The 23,623-nt window shown below is 44.2% G+C and overlaps 2 protein-coding genes across 3 annotated transcripts in view; one reads left to right on the top strand and one right to left on the bottom strand.

The window, feature by feature from the left end:
* The first annotated feature begins 1,774 nt into the window (after positions 1–1,774).
* tmie (transmembrane inner ear) lies at positions 1,775–8,434 on the top strand. 2 transcript variants are annotated; one of them, XM_057055745.1, is made up of 4 exons: positions 1,775–2,215; positions 3,636–3,753; positions 4,915–5,064; positions 8,055–8,434. In XM_057055745.1, exons 1-4 carry the CDS (start codon positions 2,108–2,110, stop codon positions 8,348–8,350), a joined length of 672 nt encoding a protein of 223 aa, XP_056911725.1. In that variant the 5' UTR covers positions 1,775–2,107; the 3' UTR covers positions 8,351–8,434. The 2 variants fall into 2 exon arrangements, with proteins under 2 accessions (XP_056911725.1, XP_056911726.1); XM_057055746.1 differs by lacking the exon at positions 1,775–2,215 and adding an exon at positions 2,224–2,360.
* Positions 8,435–8,456: 22 nt separating this feature from the next.
* Positions 8,457–23,623, bottom strand: part of pth1r (parathyroid hormone 1 receptor) — a 33,478-nt gene continuing 18,311 nt past the window's right edge. Inside the window, exons 3-13 of the mRNA XM_057055736.1 lie at positions 19,676–19,786; positions 19,304–19,425; positions 17,117–17,211; positions 15,488–15,674; positions 13,895–14,048; positions 13,491–13,551; positions 12,475–12,541; positions 12,257–12,351; positions 11,765–11,906; positions 11,573–11,614; positions 8,457–11,499 (exon numbers count right to left, since the gene is read on the bottom strand). Coding sequence (XP_056911716.1) covers positions 11,137–11,499; positions 11,573–11,614; positions 11,765–11,906; positions 12,257–12,351; positions 12,475–12,541; positions 13,491–13,551; positions 13,895–14,048; positions 15,488–15,674; positions 17,117–17,211; positions 19,304–19,425; positions 19,676–19,786 — 1,439 coding nt within the window. The 3' untranslated portion in view covers positions 8,457–11,136. The remainder of the gene's footprint in view (positions 11,500–11,572; positions 11,615–11,764; positions 11,907–12,256; positions 12,352–12,474; positions 12,542–13,490; positions 13,552–13,894; positions 14,049–15,487; positions 15,675–17,116; positions 17,212–19,303; positions 19,426–19,675; positions 19,787–23,623) is intronic.

The raw sequence follows: 23,623 nt of genomic DNA, 5'->3' as shown, positions 1-23,623 counted from the left end.
TTGATTCAGGTATGCCAAAGCAGCTAGTGGCCATGAATATCAAAAGTTTTGGAAGGATCAGAGAGAAGTGCTGTATTCTAATGGAGCTATATTTCAAACCAGAAGAAGGCTGCGAAAACCACACTGAGATCAACCCCCGAACTCAACTCTTTAAAACACATTTGAATTCTAAAGGGTTGCAGCTGCAGCTCGGACATCATAGCGAGGATTTCTCTGGTAGTTTTCTTCAGATCGATAAGAAAGAGAGCATCTTTACCCTTTAAATACCGTATTTTCACGACCGTAAGGCGCATTGTATTAAAAGGCGCAGTCTCAGTTATGGGTGCTATTTCTGTATTTAAAACATACATAAGGCACACCGTATTATTAGGCGCATGCTGAAACATACAGTAAAAAATGACAACAGAAGTAAAACAGTGAGTTTCGACACATTTATTGAACAAAATATTCATTCTTCCGCCACAAAACCATCAAAGTTTTCATCTTCTGTATCTAAATTAAACAGCTGCACTATTTCAATGTCCAACATCCCGAATTCCCCTTCTTAATCATCTGAATCAGACTCACCGACCGGTTCCGGTTCAGCGTTGATTTTGTGAAAGCTCTTCCAATACATGAAGACGGTATCATAGCCCATGCCTCTACAATCCACCCGCATATTGCCCGCCGCTAACTCATAGTCTTTGTGAAGGAGTGTTCGCCTTCCGTCATCCAGCACCCTGTCCGTTTCCGTGGCAGCCGAGAACCACAGTGAACGACGACTTCTCGTGCCCCGTTGTGCGTATCGCCACCGTGCTGGTCCCTTTTTCTCCACATTGTGGGTCAAAGGGATGTTAAAAGTCAGAGGGATCTCATCCATGTTGGTGATGTGGCTGGGCGTGGTCATCTTGTCGTGGCAGTAGGTGCGGAAGATGGCTACCCTCTCCTGGTTAGGATTAGGGAAGATGGCCACCCTCTCCTGGTTAGGGTTAGGGGTAGGGAAGATGGCCACCCTCTCCTGGTAATCCGTGGGCAGCCGCTGCGCAACAGTTGTCCTCGCGCGTATGGAGAGATGCCGCCTCCTCATAAAGCGAAAACACTAAGACTGCCATTTTCAGCCGCATATTCGATGGCCTGCATTTTAAAGTAAGCCACATTCATACGCGTCTTGCTTGACCGGCGACATTTTAGGGGGTCCTTACGCGTAGGTGTGCTGCTAATCGATTGGCGGAGCGTTTACCATAGTGCACCTACCAAAGGGGCACAGCAGATTTTGGAACTCAGTCCACACACAAGGCGCTCCGTATTATAAGGCGCACCATCGATTTTTGAGAAAATCTCAGTGTTTTAGGTGCACCTTATAGTCGTGAAAATACAGTAGTGGGATCAGGAGTGAAGAGTGGGAATCTGAGGGTATCTTTTTACCTGCTGAAGGTGGCTGCATAGACCCACTGTGGAGCCTAAATCCATTCCTTGGTAATCACTAAAAAGAGGCCCATTTGTTCTGAGTGGGAAGTTGTCCAGATCATGAACCCCGTCTTTACAGAAATTACAGGTTTGGGTTATAAGAGGATCTCCTGTATTTCATAGATGTGCACCTGATCCGAGCACTTTAAAGGCAATCTAATGGGAATCGTTCTAACAGTTTTGTGGCATCCAAAGGATTTCCCTGTCCTTCAGGTCCTGAGTCAACAATTATCCCTGGCAGCCTTTTGATTTTACTGTCCTGCAGGTTGGACCTGTGTGGCCCATCCCCCCTCCCCCTCACCCTCCCCAGGCTGCTTTAACTGCCTGTTCTCGGCAGGACGAGGTGGCTGTAACCTACACCAGCTCTGTTAATTAATTGATGTGCCCTAACGGCCAGGCTGCTCCCTCAGTTCCAGTGAAGCAGGTTTGGGCTGCCTGCAGCGGTCGCCGCCGCCACGTCTTTGGACAGACAAAGGCAGGACAGAGACCCTCAGCAACAGACAGAATGTTGAAGAGAGGAAGACATCAACATCCCGGTGATCGTTAATCACTCAGGAACGCCGCGGTCCAGGGCTGTATATGGCGACAGTGCAGACGGGGGGGCAGGCACAGAGAAAGAGGAGGCAGAGGAGGACGGACGGAGGGGGAAGTGGGAGACACAATGACTGGAGATCAGCCTGCGGGTCCAGCCCATCTCCTGCAGGGCCTGGAAGCAGTGCTGCTGCTCCAGGGCTTGTCCTCTGTGCTCTGTCAGGTCCCGGATCCTGAGGTAAGAGCCTGACGAATCACCTTGTTCCCAGCAGATCTCTCTCAGGAATATCCTAATGGCTGCAGGTGCTGTGAAGGAAGCGTCGGCGAGGCGTTCATGTTGTCGCCAGAAAACCTGCGTCGAAACGGGATACACAAGAGTCCAGGTGGCATTTGAAACAATCCGTGGAGATTTCATATGCATGTGTTTTGAGGATATATTGAGAACATTTATCTCAGGAATCATTTCTGATTTGTTGGCGTTATTAAATTGGGAAGGTTCTCTGGGCGTGGAACTGTAGAAATACATTAAAGCAGGGATGGGGATCGATTGCGAGTACTGAAAAGAACACTGGAAGCAGAACTTAGATTCGTAGAGACGGAGCGCATATGCCAGAACAAGTAGATGAGGTAACGCGAGGCCATGTCATGTTGTTTGCTGCCACAAAGCAAAAGTTTAAGGCCACTAATCCTGAAGTGACCCTCCCCCCCAGAGGAGAGGACTTAACATTGCGTAATCACCCTGAAAGCCTTGAAGTAATGCTATTGTCATTACTTCGGAGCTTTGGTAAATATCACTAGCAAGGCTCTAATCCACGCGGGGGTGTTGCACAAGCACACAGCGTAAACTCATTTAGATTTCAGCTTCCTGTGCCAATAGTCAGTCGAGTTCATCCGCTCCAAATAAAGAGACTCTGAAGTTGATGAGCTGTTTCTGTGAGCAAAAAAAGAAGGTTTATATAGTGGATAGTTTAGGAACACTGTGGGGCAGACCCACTTTTTGTAGTTATGTATTGATATTAAAGGTCAACTGCGCTCACCATCTCAGGATTTTATCAAATTCTAAAGGAATTTTCAACCATTGCTAACTTTTTTCTACCCATGAATGGTCGTTCAAATAATCGTTGTCACATCTGATTGTCATAACATTTGTTTTGTTTCTGTTCCACCACAATGGTGCCATCAATAAACAGCAAATGTAATCAACATCCATTATCCATTATCGGATTCAGGCTCAGCACTAAAGTATACAGTTTCCAAGACAACCTTATTATCCAGTGAGGTAATCAATACACAGAAGACAGGGAGAAATCCTCCTGATGTCCTGATAGAGAGGCAATAATCCACCAGATTGATTTAACGCAAAAGAAATCTCAGACTTATCTTACCGGAGTCACGGCTTAAAATGCAGTAAGTGTTTGTTTTGGATGTAATTAATCCAAATACCACAGAACTGTAGCGAAAACACGGGTGGGGGTGGTGGGGGGTACCTTTGGAAGGCAACCTCATCACCTGTTGACTGAGTAAAGAGGAATTAGGGAAAGTTGTGTGGATGTTTGTTTTCGCAACTCGCCCCTTCGGTGCTTGATATGGCTTTTGTAGCAGTTCTTTGGGGGGTTATATGCTGGTATTTTGTCACATGATGCCTCGTTTCTCCACAGCTTTTACCCACAGATCCCCCGAAGAAGCCGGACCCCATCACCTCAGAGACGGTTGTGTTCTGGGGGCTGCGCCTGTGGCAAGTTATCGGCATCTTTGCGTTGTTCGCTTTAGCAGTTGGTCAGTACCCTTTTATCGATACATCCTTATCATCTTCAAATCAAACTTACATCCCTCGGAACAGATTATTAAAATATTTAAAAACAGCAACAACAACCAGTGTTCTACTGCCTCTGAGTCTGTGTTTATGATGGAGAGAAACTCACAGATTTAAACAACGTTCCATCCAATAGGAAGCAACAAGATGCAGTATTTTTCACATTCATTTATGTCGCCTCACTTCCACCACTGGCATCCGCTGATGCTGCCTTGTTTCCCCCAGAAAGGCTGTGGAACCAGCCTTTATTTTGGTAGCCCGATTTTTTGCCGGCGTGAAAATAACATGAGCATTTCCAAATGTCCTCGTCTACAGCCAGATGCTGATCTGTGAACTTTACAGCAGTAATTACTTGTTTTTGCAAACGTCACACTGAGCTTTATGAAAGTAGAACAGTTACAGTATATTCATGCATCGAGGCCTAACTGCACGACACTGTCGGCTTTTTATGTGATGATAGGATCCTACAGTTGGGGGGGTGAAGTGGGGGAAAGTGTCATTCCGACACACTCCTGCAGGAATACACTTTGGTACAAAAGTTAAATTATGTGCATACGTTAAAGTCAATGTTGACTTTTGGTTTCGCATTCGACACGGACCACAGTCACCTATGTCGGAGCCATCCAGGCTCCTCCAGCCGCTCATGCGGAAAATGAAGCCGTTTACACACACACACACACACACACACACATTTATATTTGTATCTCTGTGAGGACTTTCCTTGACATAATGAATTTTTTGGCTCCTTAACCATCACAACTAACTAACTGGGCCCAACACCAACCCTAATTCCAACCTTAACCTCGAAACCAAGTCTTGACACTCAAATACCCTTTATGTTTGTGAGGACCAGACCAGACGTGTTGGTCAAAGTGTTGGTCATATTAACGTTCTGGTCTACACAACAATGCAACAACACACACAGACACACACACACCACACACACATATATGTAAGATAACTTTATTTTTAGATTTGACCCAATCAGTGGTCTGGAGCTTAATTATCCGCAGCCTCTTGTTTAAAGGTTCTTTTTGCTCATGAGGCCATATTTAGCCCTGCTCTGTGTTTTGAGGCAATCCTTATTTAAATAAACTCATTGTCTCCTGTTCTCTCTCTGTTAGTTATCACACTCTGCTGTATATTCAAATGCCGAATTCCAAGGACCAAAAAGGAAATCGAGGCACGACATGCACAACGGCAGGCCGCCAAGAAATATGCTAACACGTTAGAGACGGTGCCACCACTGAGCGAGCTGACGGAGATCCCAGGATGTAAGTTGTGCACATACTGTTTCCAGCCACCTGTTGTGCATTTCCAAAGCTTCCCCCCATTTGGCTTTGGAACCTTTTCTTTCCATGTTCAGATGGCGGCACATCCAGCAAGCTGCGTTTCCTAAAACAGAAGTACACATGTAGGATAAACAACGGCAGCGAAATAAACAGCGTGGACAGAGATTCAGGTCTAAAAGCGTAATAATTAGGATAGGAAAATGAAGCAGTCTCACAAAACGGAAGAATTATTATTCCAAAACACCTCAGCAGCAATATGTTTCCACAAATACCAACCTTTTCAGTTAAGAGTCTCAGTTAACAACAGATGGTTGTCCAATGGCTGGACATCAAAGCATGAAGAAAACGTGTCCATCTGCTGCCACTGTTTACTCTGTCCTGGTCCTGATGAGTAACTTCACGTCTGCACATTTACCCTGTGTGGAACACTGTGGTGTTTTCATCAAGAAGAAAGGAGGAGGGTTGGTTTTGCTGGAGGTGACGACAAATATCCACAAATATTTTAGAGACACTTTAAGAGCAGCTTTATTTCGTTTGATCTCTTAGTTTGACCTCTCCTTTCCTCCTTTTCTCTCCTCCTCCTCTCCTCTCCTCTCCTCCTTTTCGCTCCTTTTCTCTCCTCTTCTCCTTTTTCTCTCCTCTCCTCTCCATTTTCTCTCCTCTCTCTCTCCTCCTCTCCTCTCCTCTCCTCTCCTCTCCTCTCCTCTCCTCTCCTCTCCTCCTCTCTCCTCTCCTCCCCTCCCCTCCCCTCCCCTCCTCTCCTCCTCTCCTCTCCTCTCCTCTCCTCTCCTCTCCTCTCCTCTCCTCTCCTGTCCTCCTTTTCTCTCCTCTCCCCTCCCCTCCTCTCCTCTTCTCCTTTTTCTCTCCTCTCCTCTCCTCTCCTCTCTCCTCTCCTCTCCTCTCCTCTCCTCTCCTCTCCTCCTTTTCTCTCCTCTCCTCTCCTCTCCTCTCCTCTCCTCTCCTCTCCTCTCCTCTCCTCTCCTCTCCCCTCCCCTCCTCTCCTCTCCTCTCCTCTCCTCTCCTCTCCTCTCCTCTCCTCCTCTCCTCTCCTCTCCTCTCCTCCCCTCCTCCTCTCCTCTCCTCTCCTCTCCTCTCCTCTCCTCTCCTCTCCTCTCCTCTCCTCTCCTCTCTCCTCTCAGCCCCAGGTGCTGCTGTGGTGCCGACTGTCTCTGGTCAGGTCCAAACGGATCACGCTGACCCATCATAACTGTTCTTAACTGTTCTTCTGTGCTCCTCTTTCTCTTCTGTCATTGTCTCTGTTCTGTAAAATGTCTCAAAATAGGTGAAAGTAAGTTTCTTGGTTGTGAAATTGCTGCAGCCTAAAATGTTCTTATTTACATTTATACATTGCCTCTCTCTGCTAACCACAGCTTGTCCTGTCTTGAGGCTGAGAGAGTTTCAGGTAGAGATGCTATTGTAATTATTAAGTGCACATTGGGTTTTGCACTGACAACTTATGGACTCAGTAATGTAAAGGAAAACACATTAAAGGCGGCAGCAAAATGTGATGCATGTGGGGAAAAATGCCAATATCTGACTCATACTGGATAAGAGTCATGTTGAATGTAGTTTAAACATGATATTTCAATGTGCTTGCATCTGTGTGTGTATGTGTGTGTGTGCATATGTGGCCCATATTGCCTGCTCCTGTGGCATTGTGAGGATGTGAAATAAATATGGACGGTCTCTTACTCTTCCTCTGCAGTGGCCACACACACACCTAAGAAACTGTCGCCAGGTTTGTTTTGCACGTGTGTCGAATGAGAAAAAAACCCCAGTGAAGCTGCTGTCGGAGGAGCATCCAGATCTCATCCAGTGTGCACTGGAGTAAAAGCTCTTCATGATCATATGGTTATTCAACCGTGACATCAGGGGGGTGTTGGGAGCCGTTCCAAAGAGTGAGGAGCAAGAAAAAACTGAAAAAAATATGGGTTTTTTTTTGTTTTATAATTGAAAGAATAAGACAGCAAGTTAAAATTAGCAGTTAATCACATATTAAACATGAGAACTAGAAACAGCTTAATATTCTATTTGCAGACAGTAAAACAGCAAATTAATCTGATGCTTGCCGCCTTAATAGATACAAAGTAATTCCTCACATTTTCCCATCTGATGGCTTTGAACCGTGTAATGAAAACGCCATCAGAGGGCCACATCTGGACAGTCAGCCTGACCTGCAGGAAGACAAGGATTTATCTTTTCCCTCTGTTCTTCAGTCGGCAGCAGCTATGACGTCAGGGACAAGGTCAGCGTTGGCAAAATGCCCTGATGGGAATGGCAGGAGATTCATTGTAACAGGGGTTCATTTTCATAATAAGGCCCCTTTAAAAATTAAATACTCGATTTATCATATTCCACCAGCTGTGCCAAACATTTGACAGGCATCGGTGTTGCAAAGGTCACCGTGTTTTGTTAAAGGTGATGTTAACTTTTAATTGTTCCGCTGCAACAAGCAGGATTTAAAGAATTGGTATTTGCATTCAGCCTGGGGTTTCATTATAACTACCTAAAATAACATGAACACACACATTTTTAGGACAGTGACACCGAAGAGAATGTTTTGAGTGCTGAGTTTCTGACCAGAAATGATGTGATGCAGTGTAAAATGAACAATGTCCCATATTTTGGTGCATTATTATAGACACAATTTGTTTTAACCTCATTATTGCGGCACACTTCCTGTTTTATGAGACTTTATGAGAGTTAACCTGGCCGTCTAATTGAGAAAAATGTCTTTCAGCATGCAGGAAGTTGCCTGTTGTCCGATTTCACCCCACAAACAATGTCATTAAAAACCTAAATAGACCGTGCTTATTAGAACAGATGGAGGCAGATGTGCCTCTATTATGTGCAGCCCACTTAGTTTAGCTTGCAGACGGATTTAATTACCATTAAGGACTGGACAGAAATGCTACCTGATGCCATTAACAGCGTGTTGTTGTTTTCTTCATTTCTTCCTTCTCATTATTCAGCTGCAAAAGCTGAAGAAAAGGAGGAGGTGGAAACGGTGTCTGCAAAAGTGGATGCTGAGAAAGGAGAAAAGAGGACTAAGGGAAAGACAGAGGGCAAAGGTGCCAAAGAGGGGAAAGGAGATGAGAAGAGCACATCCAAAAAGAAGACAAACGAAAAGGGCGAGAAGGACGGTGGAAAGAAAGAGACTGGAGAAAGAAAAGGAAAGAAGTCCGAAGACAAAGGAGACAGAGGAGAAAGAGCGGAAAAGGGAGGTAGAGGGGGGGCCAAAGGGGGGGCCCGAAAGGCTCAAAAGTGAGGACCCTTTCTTTTGCACAATGTTGTTTTTCTAAATTTGTACCTGTTTAAAAAACCAAATAAAAAAACAACACACCAATAATAATTCTTCACTTCAGAACCGGGGATTGTGATAGAATATCAAAGTGCCTTAAAATGATGCATTTATTCACCATTTACTGCAGAACAAATACCAGAACACATCTCAATTTAAAGTTTACAACAATATGTACAACAGGCCTGGATCCTCATACAGCGATGAGAAGGAGAGACATGTTTTGACAAACACAACGAGGACCAGTGTGGATCCTTTAGCACGAGATAAATAACGTTGGACGAGTTTACAGCTCCATAAGAGGTATTTGAAGACAGTAAAATACAACATTAGCTCTATTTTCATTGGCCTTCGTGTCCACATGGTCCCAAAACAATCATTGAAATGATACAATCAGAAAAAAAGATATGGTTTTGTAGCATATTAAAGTGCTCAGATATAATTTGGATTAATTGAAATGATTGAAAGGTTGTGCAGACTACACATAATAATACCCCTGAAATTGAAATGGAATTTTCAAGTGGTGGATTATTATAACTAGGGACTATAGCCCTAAAAAATCTGTTGCCCGTGGACATTGTGGATGTCAGAATTAATCTGATGCACTGTATTAATCTGCTGCATGTAGGCACTACAACTCGCAGCCAACCGACTGGCAGATGTTGTCATTTTGAACAGAGCAACAACAGTACGATAGATAAAAGAACCATCACATTACTACTGGCTACTACTCTAAAGTATGAAGCAAAGGTGTGAAATAGGATGAGCAAATGTGACTTTTTAAAAATATATTTTTACACCAGACTGTATATTTAGAAATAAAAATGTCATCGTTTTGGATTTTTTTTGACAGTTTCCTGAAACCACCAACCTACAGCGTCCCTCTACACACTGAATTTTACCGCAACTGTTTGGTCACTGATAATACAAATAAATGCTGCAAAACACATGTCTTTGGCATAAAAGTCATAACCCCCCCTCGCACGAAAACATGGATTAAAAGCTAGAAATAACAAGGAGGAGGGTTAACAACGTACCGTGGAATGGTTTGTGAAAGGCCCTTGGATGCCCCTTTAAATTGCTAAAAGTATATACAGAACCAAGTATCGCAAACATTTCATAAACATAAGGAAACAAATTTACATGGAAAGATTAGCTCGGTAACATATCCATACATATAAACACTACGACAGCTCGCAATTAGAATCTGTTTCTGATTTTTGTAAACATTGTGACATGTATATTCATCAAAAAGCAGCAAAATACTGGAACATCTGTAAACATTACATATTTTCTCATTTATTTCTATGTTTTCCCTTCATATCAACCACACTCCTGGAATTCAGGCTTGGGGCGGAAACTGTTTGCCTGTTTAACACTCTGGGAAAAGATGGAAAATTCTGCCTCCTGTTCCCTACCTGTGTGTTCCCAATGGGGTCTCAAAAATGTGTCATGATTTCTGAGTGTTTCCATGATCTATTTAACTGAAAGTGTGTCTGTGTGTGTGTGTGTGTGTGTGTGTGTGTGTACTTGTACTTGCTACATATTGAATACCAAAATCATTCTACTAGCAAAGTGAGGACATTTTTGTGAAGTGAGGATATTTTGTCCTATCGCTATTGCTTGTGGCTATGAAAGTCCTCTCAAAGCTGTAGTAGAAGGATGTGTGTGTGTGTGTGTGTGTGTGTGTGTGTGTGTGTGAGTGAGTGAGAGAGAGATCTGAAAGATTTGAAAGTAAAGATGAATAATGTTCCTCCAAATGAAATGAACATATTTCATAAAGAACTTTTAACATAGCCTCACTGTATAGAACTATATATATAACTTTTGTGTAGAATTTCTGACTATGCTTTCATACCACCTTTAAAGAAGGGGTATTATAACATCAGAGGGCTTAAATTACCTGAGTACCTTTAACACTGAAGTGGATGAGCAAGTAAAAGAGGTGCTAAAAGCATGACCGGATGTCTCATGATAGCCACATTAATAATAATGCACTCAGCCTACTTGTGCTGCTGAAATTCTCCACATGCGCACTCACATTACAAATGCGGATTTACGGTTGGACTCGGGCAGAGCCAAGAGTCATGACCGGGGCACCTTGTGGGTTGCTGCTTCTATATTTACTGGGTGACCTCCAGATCTCTATTGGGACATTTTCCTTTGTGGCGATCTGGCTGACGCAGAGCCGTAAATCCGACCCCCTGCTCGAGATGGTCAGTGTTTATCATAACGAGGAGGAAGATTTTCTGCTCCGTCGGGAGGCCTGGTTACATTTCTGTTGAGGTGCGGGTCGGGCTACGGCGAAGGGGTCCCCGCAAACACAGTAAGTCTGACACAAAAGCATGAGTTGGCCTTAAGGCTGTACCTGGCGTCTACACCTACGACAGCGAGCATTGCTAAGCACAAGACACTTGCAAAATTTAAAAAAAAAAAACAGATATAAACATTTATGGCAGTGGAAAAGAGATACAAAATGACAGTCTGTTTCTATCCGTTTAAACATTCACTGTGGAAGATGGCTGGTGAAATGTATTCGCCACGACTGTGGGGGGGTTAACGTCCCCCCAAACAAAGGCCCAGGTTATGTAAGTGATACGCCCTCGTTGCCACGGGCGTCATCATTCAGTGTTCTGGGTCAATTCACAGGAGAAAAAACTGCCAGTGTTGATTCATGCAGCCATCCCCTTCAGACTATCCTGAGACTGTTTCATCCCCCCCCCTTTCCCCCCAGTTTTCTCTCCCTGTGCGTGTCACATGACGGTCTCCCTCTCCTCCTCCACCACGGATGAGGGTTTCTGGTCCTCGCAGGGCCGCGCGGGAGCCGGATGCTCCTCATCCGGGACGTGGAGCTCTTGTCCTGAGGACGGTACGGAGTTTTCCGAGACGGAACCGTTCTTCACGTACCCGGGGAGGTTGCGATGACCGTTCACGGGCACCGGTCCAAGTCTGGTGGTGAGATGGAGGGCCAGCGGCGCTCTGGCGGTGACGTTGGTGACGCTGGTGTGTGACACCATCGGTCCGTAGCTGTATGTGTTACTGCCGCTCCGAGCTTTCCGTTTGAAGTCCAGCGCCAGGGTCCTCCTGCTCCAGGACTTTTTGATCTCAGCCTGCACCTGCCAAGAAAAGTTTGCAGTTAATTTCTAGGAACTCGAGTATAGAAGCGAAAAGCAGAGATGAGGCTCTTACCTCGCCGTTACAAAAGCAGTATATGATTGCCACTAAGAATCCCTGAGGAGAAGAATAGAAAATGATTTGAATTTAGCTAATTCCTGTTGAGTTTTATAGATTGAACAACCACTTTTCTCTTCAGTCTTATTGTATTACTCATTTATTATCATTTATTCACAACAAGGTGCTAAATCAATGATTCCAGTTTACCTGAAAGGAGTTAAACAGCATCTCATAATGCATCTGGATCAGCCAAGGGATACCGGACACCTCTGTATATGGCATGGCATTAAATATGATGTAATGGACCCCAAAAAGCGGCATCAGCACCAATGTGGACTTCAATAGTTTCCTGTGTGGATGAAAGAAACACACAGACAAACCCTTTAAACAAGTTTGAGGCCCTTCTGGAATAAAAAATTACAAAATCTCATACTTACTCAAGCCTTTCAAGTATGAAGGTCTGCCAATTTTGCCTTCTGCCTTACATTTTCAAATCACTTCTGACTTGCATGTTTGTATTTTAGCTTAGCTTTGGTCTGATTTCTATTTTGTCCACTTATAATGCTGCCCGGGGATGCAAATGCAATCAAAGGAAACAGGTGTGTTGCGCGGCGGTGGCCACAGCTACACCGAATGATTAATAATTTTACGTGTGATGTCGGTTCAGAAAAAACCCATTTGTATTATGTCCCTCTGTACCTGTACTGCTGTCTCGTATCGCATCTGCCAGCATTTGTTTCTCGTAGCTTTGTTGCCAGGACTCTGATGATGTTCAGAAATAACACGAAATTAACCTGCAGACAAAATGACACCTGTTAATTAAGTGTAATTACACATAATAAGGTGTCTTATACTGTGCAGGTGTACTGAAACACCACTCTCTTAACGAGCAGGGGCCATGATGAGCAGGTACTCACCACTACAGCAACCAGGATGGGCACTTGATAAATCCATTTCAAATTGCCCGCACTTAAGTCCCAACACCTGCGATGGGGGCAAACACATCAACAGCAACATGTGAGGATTGGAAAGACAATGATGAAGGTCAAACTTTAAAGCTTCATGATGCGCAACCTGTCAGCTCAAGAGTGTCCGACTCAAGCCAACGATTTTAACCTTTAATGTTTAATTTCTGGGTTGTTGCTTTAAAGGAAATTAAAAAAAAAAAAGGTTATTTCTGGATAATAGGACACGTAAACTAACACCTGGATTAATGTGTAGGTATCAGCAGGTATTTCAGTCCTGCTCCTGCTGTGTCCCCACCTGCAGCTGGAGCTTAACTGCTGTGCCACCAGCCATCTTTACGTTAGTTAACAGACGACTACGCCGCAAAAGTGTGAGTTCTAAAACTGGACCGAACCGGACGAGGTCGCCCCGAGAACAGCAGGTGCTCGTTCTGAAGTTTCACTTCCAGTAGTCAGTGGTGAGAGAATTTGTTCTTTAGAATTGTCCAGTGAAGATGTGTTTATGTTTGTAGCTACGTTTATGGACATATTTGATTTACTGACCCAGAAGAAAACCCTCCGCTCTGTGTTTATTTTCACAGCGGCGTTAACAAGGTCCCACTTAAGGTCAAGATTGTAATTTTCAGTAACCAAAACCACTTATTAAAGTAGTTGTTTCAAAGGAGTCGCATGAGTTCTAATCAGCATCAAAAATAACTGATGAGAATGAAGAGAGGCTTGGCCGGAGGATGTCCAGTTAGTTACAACCCCAAATATGACATTTAATAAATGTGGGTGGTTAGATCTCGGGATTGTTGTTCTTGGAAATGGTGAATTTTGCAAAAGACACCTTCAAAAAGAGGCGCTTCATCAAGTCCCTGTGACAGAAACGCAGGAAAACATATTTTCCCCGCGTGCATTCTTTGCTCCAGACCTTAGCGTGTTGTTCCTGAGAGAGGATAATGTGTGTGTGATTGATGCACGCTTACTCTGTGTCTGCAAAAACGGCTCTCACGGTGGCCCAAACTGTCACGAACATCGCAGGAACCCCTGAAGGACAAAATAAACCGTCACAAACACGCTCGTAACCTCTTCCACGTGACTGAAGGCGCGTTATTCTACAGGTGGGATCTGGGCAGCACAGCATCCACATTGTATGCGCTGTGCTTCCAGAAATGATTTGCACAGTGTGTACAATGCAGGAACTGTAAAACCCGTAATCTTGATATATTTGCCTTTGGTTTTGACAAAGAACCAAGGCTCTGACCATTGTCCTCAATGACTCTGTTTTCGTCGAAATGAGATACTCTCCCTAATTGCCGAGGTACTATAGTAATCTGCTAATCAGTGGGCAATCACACGAATGAAGAGAGGCTGTAAATGAAGAACTCACCCCATCCAATCAGAGTAAACCCCCACAGATACTTTCTGTCTGAGAAGAAGGTCATAAAGATGAGGCTGTGCAGGTACAAGCCCTCAACCAGGATCCAGTAGTAATTTGTGGCCAGGAAGTACATGAACAAGGTCACCACCACTTTACAGCCAATCTAGGAAGCAAAAACAGCTTAGTGTAAACGACAATGCAATTATCTAATAGGCATGGAGGTAATGAGACCACACCATAAGAACAGAAGGTCTAGGAAGTTTCCTGTAGGGTTGTGTGATTATATGCGAGCGTGGTCTTCTTGTGTAGATATATATATTGGAATACTTACTGTGTAAGTGGTCTGTTAAATCAAATTGGATTTTTAAATTTTCTTTTTTCAATTATATGAGTTTAATAAAGGTGTGGAAAGTCCTGATTTGGATTTAATGACAGCCAGAGCAGCTACACATCAGGCAGGAACGCTGAGGGAAAAGAAGCGTCAAGGACGGCAGCCTCTCATTTCTGCACTTCATTATCTGTATTCGTGCCCATTTTTAATGATCCTCTCCTAAAAACGCACCGTCTCTCCCATTTTACTCAGGTAGACTTGTGGTGGGTATTAATTTCATCCTCTCCAATGTGCTTTCTCCTACAATCTGCATTTGAATGCGTCATTATTGATAAGACAATAAATATTGAGAGTGTGTGGACGGAGGAAGCAGGGCAGAGGTTGTCTGAAACTCTGAGGAACCAAAGTCGCTCCAGGGATGATTATTTATGTATATGTTATTATTATATAGTTTATCCATTATATATAGTCAGGAGGTGACTCCGACAAGGGCTCCAGCTGCTGCTGCACCACCACCATGATTATCACATCAGCCGGCGCTCAACACTCCCTCTTTCTCGGCCCTGATTGACAGTTGCGTAACCATCATCATTATCTTTTCTAATCATTTGATATTTCAAGATCAATTGTAGGACAACAGTGGGGGTTCGTTGACTGGGGAAGCATTTTAATTGTTTTTTTACCTTTAATTGATGGAGCGGTGAGAACGGTGGATGTTTTTGTTTAAATTGTTTACTCAAAGGAAGTCTGGAAAGTTTTGACATTGATGCAGCATTAGGGAAAAAAGGACAAGAACAGATATGGATGCATGAAACAGAAAGAGCAGAGACCCCAGCAGGGTTCTCTGGGGCGCCCTGCGGAGAGCTGGCGAGGAGCCTAAAGCTGACCTGACACCCCGAACGAACACTTCAAATCAGGAAAACTGCACCGGCAGCGATGCTCAGGCCAGAGCGACAAGCACAATGAAAAACTGCGCACGGAGGCGCGGCGACAAAATGAACGGCGTGTTCATCAAAGAAGACGCTGCAAATTAAATTCTACTTAAATGAATCGAGCCTTTCTTATCAGAGCTGCTGCGGTTGAAACTTTGTGAAAATGACTTGTCAATTTGGGAGTTGTTCATTCACACATTTAGAACTTTAATCAAGACAACTTTGAATATCAAACAAGTATATCCCATCTTTTTTCCCCTTCTTCATGCACCATTATCTCACCATTTGTGTATTTTGACAGACGCTTAACGTTGCACAGTGGGAGTGTTCTGTACTCACAAACTGGGTTTTGTTGGCTGGCGGAGCTTCGGTGATGGACTTGAGCTCCTCAACCGTGACCCTCTCCATATTCTCCAAGGTGGATCCGGAGTACAGAACGACATCTTTGACAAAGATGCTTAGAGCTCGTAGCATGTAGGACACAAACAGATGCATGTGGATGTAGTTCCTGGTGCAGTGAAGCCGTCTGGGGGGGAAATCCGAAATCAGAAGGTACATCTGTTAGAAGCTTATTTTATTTGCTGTTGTTCACGTGTGTGTGCGAGATGCATCCAAACAATACATCCCTTAAATTAAAAAGAAGCAAATAAGACACAAACATGCAACTGCTGAGCAGTAAAAACTAATTGCAAGCACGTTTTATGAAAAGCAATTAAAAATCTGTCTTCCAAAGCATCCGGAGAAGCTGGATATATGAGGCTGACCGTTGGATCAATGACAAGTGAGATCAAAATACACCATTACAGCCTATAAGCAAGTCTATTAATTGCTGACTGCATCTTCAATTTTGCTTTTTATCTGAAAGGACCCAAACAATATAAAAGGCAGTGTTTGTAGTGTGTTTTACTGGGTTCTCAAATTAGCTTTCTGCTATCAATTGTCGGCAAATCTTTGATGTCGTCAATGAGCGGAATGTTTGACAAGCATTCCACTATTGAGAGCTATTGATTCAGCGCCAGCGGGCGAAAACCAATCTAGGCTGCATTTCCCTGGTGAAAACGACCAAAGCTCAGCCTCAGATCTGAAATATCACTATTTTTTTTGGCTCCCAGGAAAACATTTATGAGCTTTCCTGTCTTCGACCTGACATGTTGAGGGGCCTGTCGTGCTCTGGCACACAGAGTCAGAATGTCAGATGGACCCCAGGGATAATTCATTAAACTCATTTGGCCCACTGATTTTCTGGTGCCAGTGGGGAACTTTTCTGAAGGTTTCTGACTGCCCGACTGTGTGTGAATCACTGGCAAAAGCTTTGAAAAATGGTTTGAATTGACACGTGACTTCTAATCCATGATTAGAAGAGAAGAAAACAATCCCTCCCCGCACTCGCAATTAACCTTTAATTTCATTTGTTGAGGTGATTTTATCAGCCAAGCCAAGAAAGGCACTTTTAACAGGATCGTTGAAACATTTTATCTCTCCGGAGCGGAATCAAACTAAATGGTTTTTCTTGTTCCACTGCTGTGATCTTTGTGATATCTTTCATGTTGAGGTAAAAGGAAAGCAATAAAAGAAGCTTCCACTTTGGCTTCATAACCTTTATATACCTGGCATCAACTTACCTAAATGTTGCTTTGAAAAAGCAGCAATAAGCATGAAAATAACCTAATAGATTGAAATGTCAAACAAGCCTCGGGGCTCGTGGTTCTCAAAAGGTAGACACACATAACACATTAAAAGTCAAGTAAAAGGTCAAAGGTGAGGCTTGACGGATGTGGCGTGCAGCAAGCGGAGTGGCGTGTGCCTGCAGTACCCGGAGCCACTGCATGACTTTATTTAAAAGAAGACCTTTTTTGATCTTTTCTGTTTAGATCTGTTCCGCATTTGCTCTAAAGCCAATTTGCGACCCCACGTTTTAATTCATCTGGCTTGATTGCAAAGAGTTTCATCAGTCTCACATTAACGCACCGGAAATATCCCAGGATGAGGACAGCCACTATGAGCGAGCCCAGGGAGATGGAGTACCCCACTGTGTAGATGAGATACAGGCGATGAAAGACCTCCTGTTTGAAGATGACAAAAGGGTTAAAAACACAAAGGAACAAAAGGAGTTCAGCACGTCCTCTCAGTTCAGGAAAAGTAACACTTTGAACTATTTTGAATACAAAATGTCACAGCTTGTTTTAGACATTTGGGTGAAAGTGTGTCGTAACTAGCATACTATTAAAAACAACACAAGTTCTGACCAAAGGATTGTTTTCCCCCTAGCCTAGCAAGTCAAGACCCCTTCAGAGGTCCTTTGCTGTTCTACTCTGGCAGACGTAAGTGGCAGACTTATACATACACACATTACACACACAAACATTCTCGTTAATATTAACAGACACCAACTTTTGAACCACCACAATTATGAAGGTTCACTGGAAAGGCAGATTTTATTCATTGTAGCTGAATTTTGCTATTATGAACATCAGGTCCTGATCATCAGGTTTTTCTTCTATTCAGTTCTTTCTATCATTTTTTGTTCTTGAAATCATCATCTCTCTCTTTTTTCCCCCTTTTTAGGGCTCATTTTGTCATTGTTTGCCTGCTGTGATTGTTTATTAGTTTGTGGGCTTCCCAGCAGTCAGGTCTAACATTTCATAAAATATTCATAAAATAGATATTCATAAAATAGATTCTTAAAGTTTGATACAGGAGGAGCTCAACGAAGTCATCGTGAACAAGCGAAACTGACAGAAGAAGGCGTTCAGATGAGAATGCTACCCGCCCCCCTGCTGGACAGGAGGGGGGTGAGGGGATACATAAAAAAATTGATATAAAAATAAAAATCCAATGGAAGAAAGGGAGTTCAGCAGGTCCTTTCTCACACTCCAGGAAAAGTAACGCTTGGACCTTTGTTGGCTCCAAAAGTCCTGACTTATTTTTGACTTTGGTGTGTGCTTTTGTCATAATTGGCATACTATAAAAAAAAAAAAACTTCAGACAGAGGGATTTTTTTTTCTATAGCCTGAGAAGTCCACATGTCAGACAAGTGTGTCAAGCACGCAAGAATTTCACAAAACTGGATGAAAACGCAACTCGACACAGGAGACGGTGCTGAGACGGGTCAGGTGGGGCGACCGGATCTTCGAGCAACGAGCAGAGGACGCGGCCAGTCCAGCCGCCAACCAAACCATCTGTGCTGAAATGGCCCACAGCCACATGTGATGTAACCAGATACCACACTTCCTGTGGTGGAGGTCAGGGGTACGAGGCAGTTGTGATGTGTGGGGTCTAAAATCTTGCATATGTATTTGTCATTAGCTACAACGGCTCCCTGGAGGGCCCGTCGACATAAACATCTGGGATCGGGGAGAGGCTGAGGACGCCACGGTGAGGCTGAACCCACATCCTCTTGTTCCAAGCGCCAGACATGTATATTTTTATTATTCTATAGCAAAATAGAGCTCATGGCAACATAAGTTATGGTGTAAAACTTTGGAATTCTTTTCAACCTTTGAGTTATTTTTGCTGAAGAATTGATTTTGTCGGCAAAAATGATTTTTCACATCACTCAGCGTGAATTCATTCCCACAGCTCATCATAAATGTGCTGTGTTGGACCGACAATGAGGTTTCTTTATGTTGATTTCTAATATCACCTACAAAGCAAAATAAGAGCCTTTACTGGTCAAATAAGGGAAAAGATATTCATACTTCGTCATGCTTTTTAAAAGAATTATGGTGACTTTTCCAGCTATTCAAAACTGTAAAACTACTGGGTACCATTTTTCCAGAATGGGATGGATTTATCTGCAATGCTGTCATTATAATATTTCAGTTTTGTATTTTAATGGGCAGTAATTGCAACCACGCTACCCTCTTGTCATTATCTCCCGCTGGGATCGTTTCCCCTCTTTATTAAATATGGTGAATCTTTACAAGCGTTCTTCCTGTTTCGCTCTCTGAGTAGCAATTACCAGCTGATGGAGTTCAATCCTGTGTGGGATGGCAGGAAAAGCTGCCACGCGAAATCACTGAAACGCTGATGGCGTCAGCCACTGACGGACACTTCCGTCATTCCAGCTACAAAGGCACATTTATGTATGAGGAGGGGGAACGTGGAGGAAGGCGCTGTCGCTGTGTAGCTGCGTGTAGGAGGGAGGGACCTCACCTTTTCATGGCTGTGGTTGTAATGGTAGAGGAATTGTGCACATTCGTTATAATTGGCCCAGGTCCTATTAGCTGAGGCCTGTTCCCACGTTCCGTTGAAGTCACAGCGACGGTATGCAAGTCCTGCGCCCCGCAGAAAGGCAAAATTTTAATAACAAGTTGACAATCATTTCCACTAAGTACACAGGCAGAGCCTGTTCCTCTGCTCGACGTGTAAAGCTCTGAATAACAAAGTGCTGGGACGTCGCGACACGATGAGTTGAAACCAGACAGCAGGCAGCAGCGCGCGGATTAGCACACACCTCAGTTGGCTCACGAGTTAAAAGGAGCTCCGGGCTCTGAACTGCTGACTTTATACCGGGGCCAGCCTCACCTTTATGGTCGAAGTCGTAGATATACTCCGGACAGGCGGTGGATACGAGCTTCCCTGGAGGCCCTTCAGGCCAACAGACAATACCATCCCATTCCGGGGAGCAGAAACCATCTGTGAAGGGAAAAACATCAGGGCTGACTTTTAAAACTGGAGCCAGAGAGTGCTGTTCTCTGTAGGTCACGGCGTCGCTTGGCTGCAGGCACTTACAAGAGCAGTACTGCTGCATCTTTGCAAGGATTAACGTGTCCTTTAAAAACTAGGCCGGATGCATAAAGTTTACCAAAGATGCAAATGAGCCAGACCAAGGGTCTCGCTGTGCCTTAAAAATGAGCAATAATTGGCTTTTTTAGAAAACGTACTAATTAATTTCTTGCTGAGGTGGAGCAAGTGCACACACTTCCCATCAATTTGAGATTAATTAAGCCTGGAATGAGTGTTTTGAAAACAAGCATCCATTAAATCGAGTCTTGCTGGGGAGCTGCAGCAGATTTCCGTGAAGGCTAAATTGTGGTCATCATACCGTTTTTATGGAATTGGAGCGAAACACTGGGTGTATTGTAATATCTGGAGGAGGCTGTTACAGTAAAATGACTCCCGTAATAAAATGGCAACCTGCAATTCCAAGTTAAAATGCTGCGGCTGCATCATATCCATCTTTCTATAACGGATCCATGGAAGCAGAAAGAGAAGCCAGGCTGCCGCCGCGGGTCCAGATTTCATGACAAAGTAAAGTGCAACAAGGTTCAATCAAAGAACTGATCCCAGTCGTTATTGCCTCCAATGAGTTTGGAGGATCTCAAGTACTGAGATGTGACTAATAGAAAACTTGACCCCATGGTGCAAAGACCCGAGGCTCAGCAGCACCATACGTACGATACACCACTAAATATGAGTTTTGTTTCAAAAATTCAACCACCTGAATCTCCAGCACGTGTAAAATAATGAGTCCGTGCTTTTTGAGAATAGCTGCAACGTAATTAGAAATAGACAGATTTGGGAGTCATTCCCAAAATGTTGCTAAATTGTTGTCATTATGTTTTCTGTTGAACTGCTGATGAACCACTGAGATCAAAGCACGGAATAATAACATTATAGAGCATTTTCCATTACTCATGAGCTAATCGTTCCCCTTTCTTAATCAAAAACTGTTTTGCGAATCCATCTTGTATAATCATTTTAGCATCAACCCTTTTTAGCGTCCTTCTGAACATCTTCATTTGTTGTTGGCTGAGACCTTTAATAGTTGTTAGTTTGAAAAGGAAAATATTATTTAATTGCCAGTTGTGGTGACTTGAGCCTTCTGAAAGTGGTGTTCCCGTCCCTTTACCCACATATTCCTGGCACAAGCTTCTCTTCTGGTTTGGCATTTTTCTTTTATTATTAAAAAACATCTGAACGACTGTGACCGCTAATAAATAGCTTGGGATAAAGCTATTACCACCCCACTTTTGCAGCAGCAGATCCTTTATTCCCTTGTTCCTGTAATCAAAGTTGCAGAGAGGAATTTAGAGGCCGTGACGCCATGCTTTTTTATTTCCCTGACACTTGGAGCAGAAAATTAAAGAGCAGACTGAGTGGAGCTGATGGATTTCTACAGATCTCTGGTGGGAGAAACACAGTGTTTAGCTCTGGGCATCGCGCTGACCACACATCCTGGGAGTAAAATTGCTGTAGATTTTATTGTCATAGGACCACCTACTGTCTCCGGCAAAGCTCGCACAGACCTATAATTTCCCCCCATACTGAAAATAGCGTATCCCACCAACTCATCAGATTCTAAATTACGAACGTCAAAACACATCCAGTTTTGTCATGATACTCGCAGCCTTTTATAACACTCGCTGATGTTTTTGTACGCCCTGACCGCAGGTTCGAGGGCTGCAGCTATTTTCACACTGCAGCGTCTGAGACATTAAACCCACATCCCTCCGCTGGACTCCCCAGGCATGCCTCGGTGTCTCCCTCTAAGAAAACCTCGTCTGTCCCGTCAAGATTCCTCCATATACAAGGACCGACAACCCAAACTGCGTCCAACAAAATGAGTACTAGTCGTTTCTCGGATGACTGCACAGGATGAGATAGCGTAGCTCTATAAACTGGGGTCACGGCACAATCTATACGACAGGAGCGTCTGGGCAGAAAACCCTGGACCGCGTGCTGGGGTCCAGATCCTTCTGAGGACCAGACTTACACGGGTCATCAGAAATCACATCTCAAAAACTTGGCCAGCACTTAAAAGGGTCATAACCAGGATAGCAAGCAAACAGCCAGACGATGAGTTCAAATCCAGTCCACGTTCAGCCAAAGCATGAGCGTCTTATTCATTAAAAAAAAGAGGAAAACCAAATCATGCTTGTTGAACTAACACATGCGTTTAATCAAGCATTAGATAAACCCCCTCCCCCCTCATTATTAAGGTAACATGTTGGTCTTTATTCCTTCAAACACGTGTGCAACCTTCCGAAAGAGGTTAGAAAAAGCCACCACATGCAGGATGAGTCACAGGAAGTGCACGTGCACGTGTGTGAGGCCGTGTCATCAGGTATGTGGGTCAGCTCTGATGTACCCCCAAAACATCACCTCCAGCATTTCACTGAATCCTAGTTGGACTTGATGGGCTTGGTGGAGCCCAGACGGAGAACGGGGAGCAGAGAACGTGCACGCCAGCGCATTTCCCTGGCTGTCAGAGGTGTGTGAATGACTACAAAGTGTTACGAAATTAAGAAATCAGACACTGACAGCACCGGTAGCTAAGTGGAGTAAAGAGAGCGTAACCGCACCAGTGCAGAAGCAGAATTCTGAGTGTGCTCCGAGGTGGCTGGTGAAGTGTGACAACGTGTTCGCCGGTCACCGCGACTTGTCAGGCTGGATTAAGGATGACGGTGGTCAGATGAGCAGCACGGAGCAACATCTGGCGCTTGGATGGCTGCGCTAACGTCCCCGGCGTCACGTTTAGTAGGTTTTGACACGAAGCAGCGTCCTTTGGAAAACCGTAGACATCTCGCACGAGCTCCCGTTTGGCTCCTGCAGCAGCGACGGATTTTCCAAACGCTGTTTAATGTTTCTGGGCTTTTCTCAAAACCATGTCGGGAAACGCGACGCGAGGGCACCGAAACTAGCAAGAGCCATCAACAAGAGGTTCTTTTTTTTCCTTTCAATCATGAGTTTCATTTAGAAGAGGGGGACGTCGACGTGACCACAATGCACTGGGGTCAAAGACAGAAAAATGCTGCTGGTTTGGTGGAAGATTCCAAAATTCTCCTCTGAACAATCAACTGGTTAGAGGACAGAAACCACAATGGGGTACCAGGGTCTACTGGAAAACGGATCCAAATGAAAATAAATAGATTCGCCCAAGGATCAGATTTTCCTTCAGCTTAGCCTCTGAAAAGTCAGACCCCGGACGTTACACGAGCATTTTATTCGTAGATCTGCGTGAAGATGCTGTCACCTTCACCGCTGAAGATAGACGTCGCCTCATTGTCGCGACCAGTAAAGTCAGTGTTGAATCTCCGCCGCTATGTCAGGAGCCGCACTCCTGATTGTGTTTCCAGTAGCAGCGTCACGGCGCAATTTGGGAGGGATACGGAAGTGGGTCAGGGCTCAGGTCCACAGAGGATACGCAGCAGGTCTATTTTTGAAGCCACGAAAATGTGCGCCCAGACAGGTACTTCCTGTGTCTTCCTGCTCCTCAATAAAACATCAAAACTTAAATCTCTAAATCATTTAGCAAACAAATGATCTACAAGCGCTCCTGCGGATGATGAAGCGGCAATCCTAACGCAGAGGCTCCGAGGCAGAATCCGTCCACGCGTTTCCTGCCAGCAAAGTCAGTTTTTCATCTTTTATTGATGAAACCGCTACAGTTTTGAAGGCTCGAGATTAGATATTCGTCCATAGGCCAGATGATGAGAGGCGTCCAAATAAATAGAGCCATCTTTGCACAAT

This window comes from Takifugu flavidus, chromosome 15 (assembly GCF_003711565.1).
Source record: "Takifugu flavidus isolate HTHZ2018 chromosome 15, ASM371156v2, whole genome shotgun sequence".
Lineage (NCBI taxonomy): Eukaryota > Metazoa > Chordata > Actinopteri > Tetraodontiformes > Tetraodontidae > Takifugu > Takifugu flavidus.
This window is presented reverse-complemented; position numbering and strand designations above follow the sequence as displayed.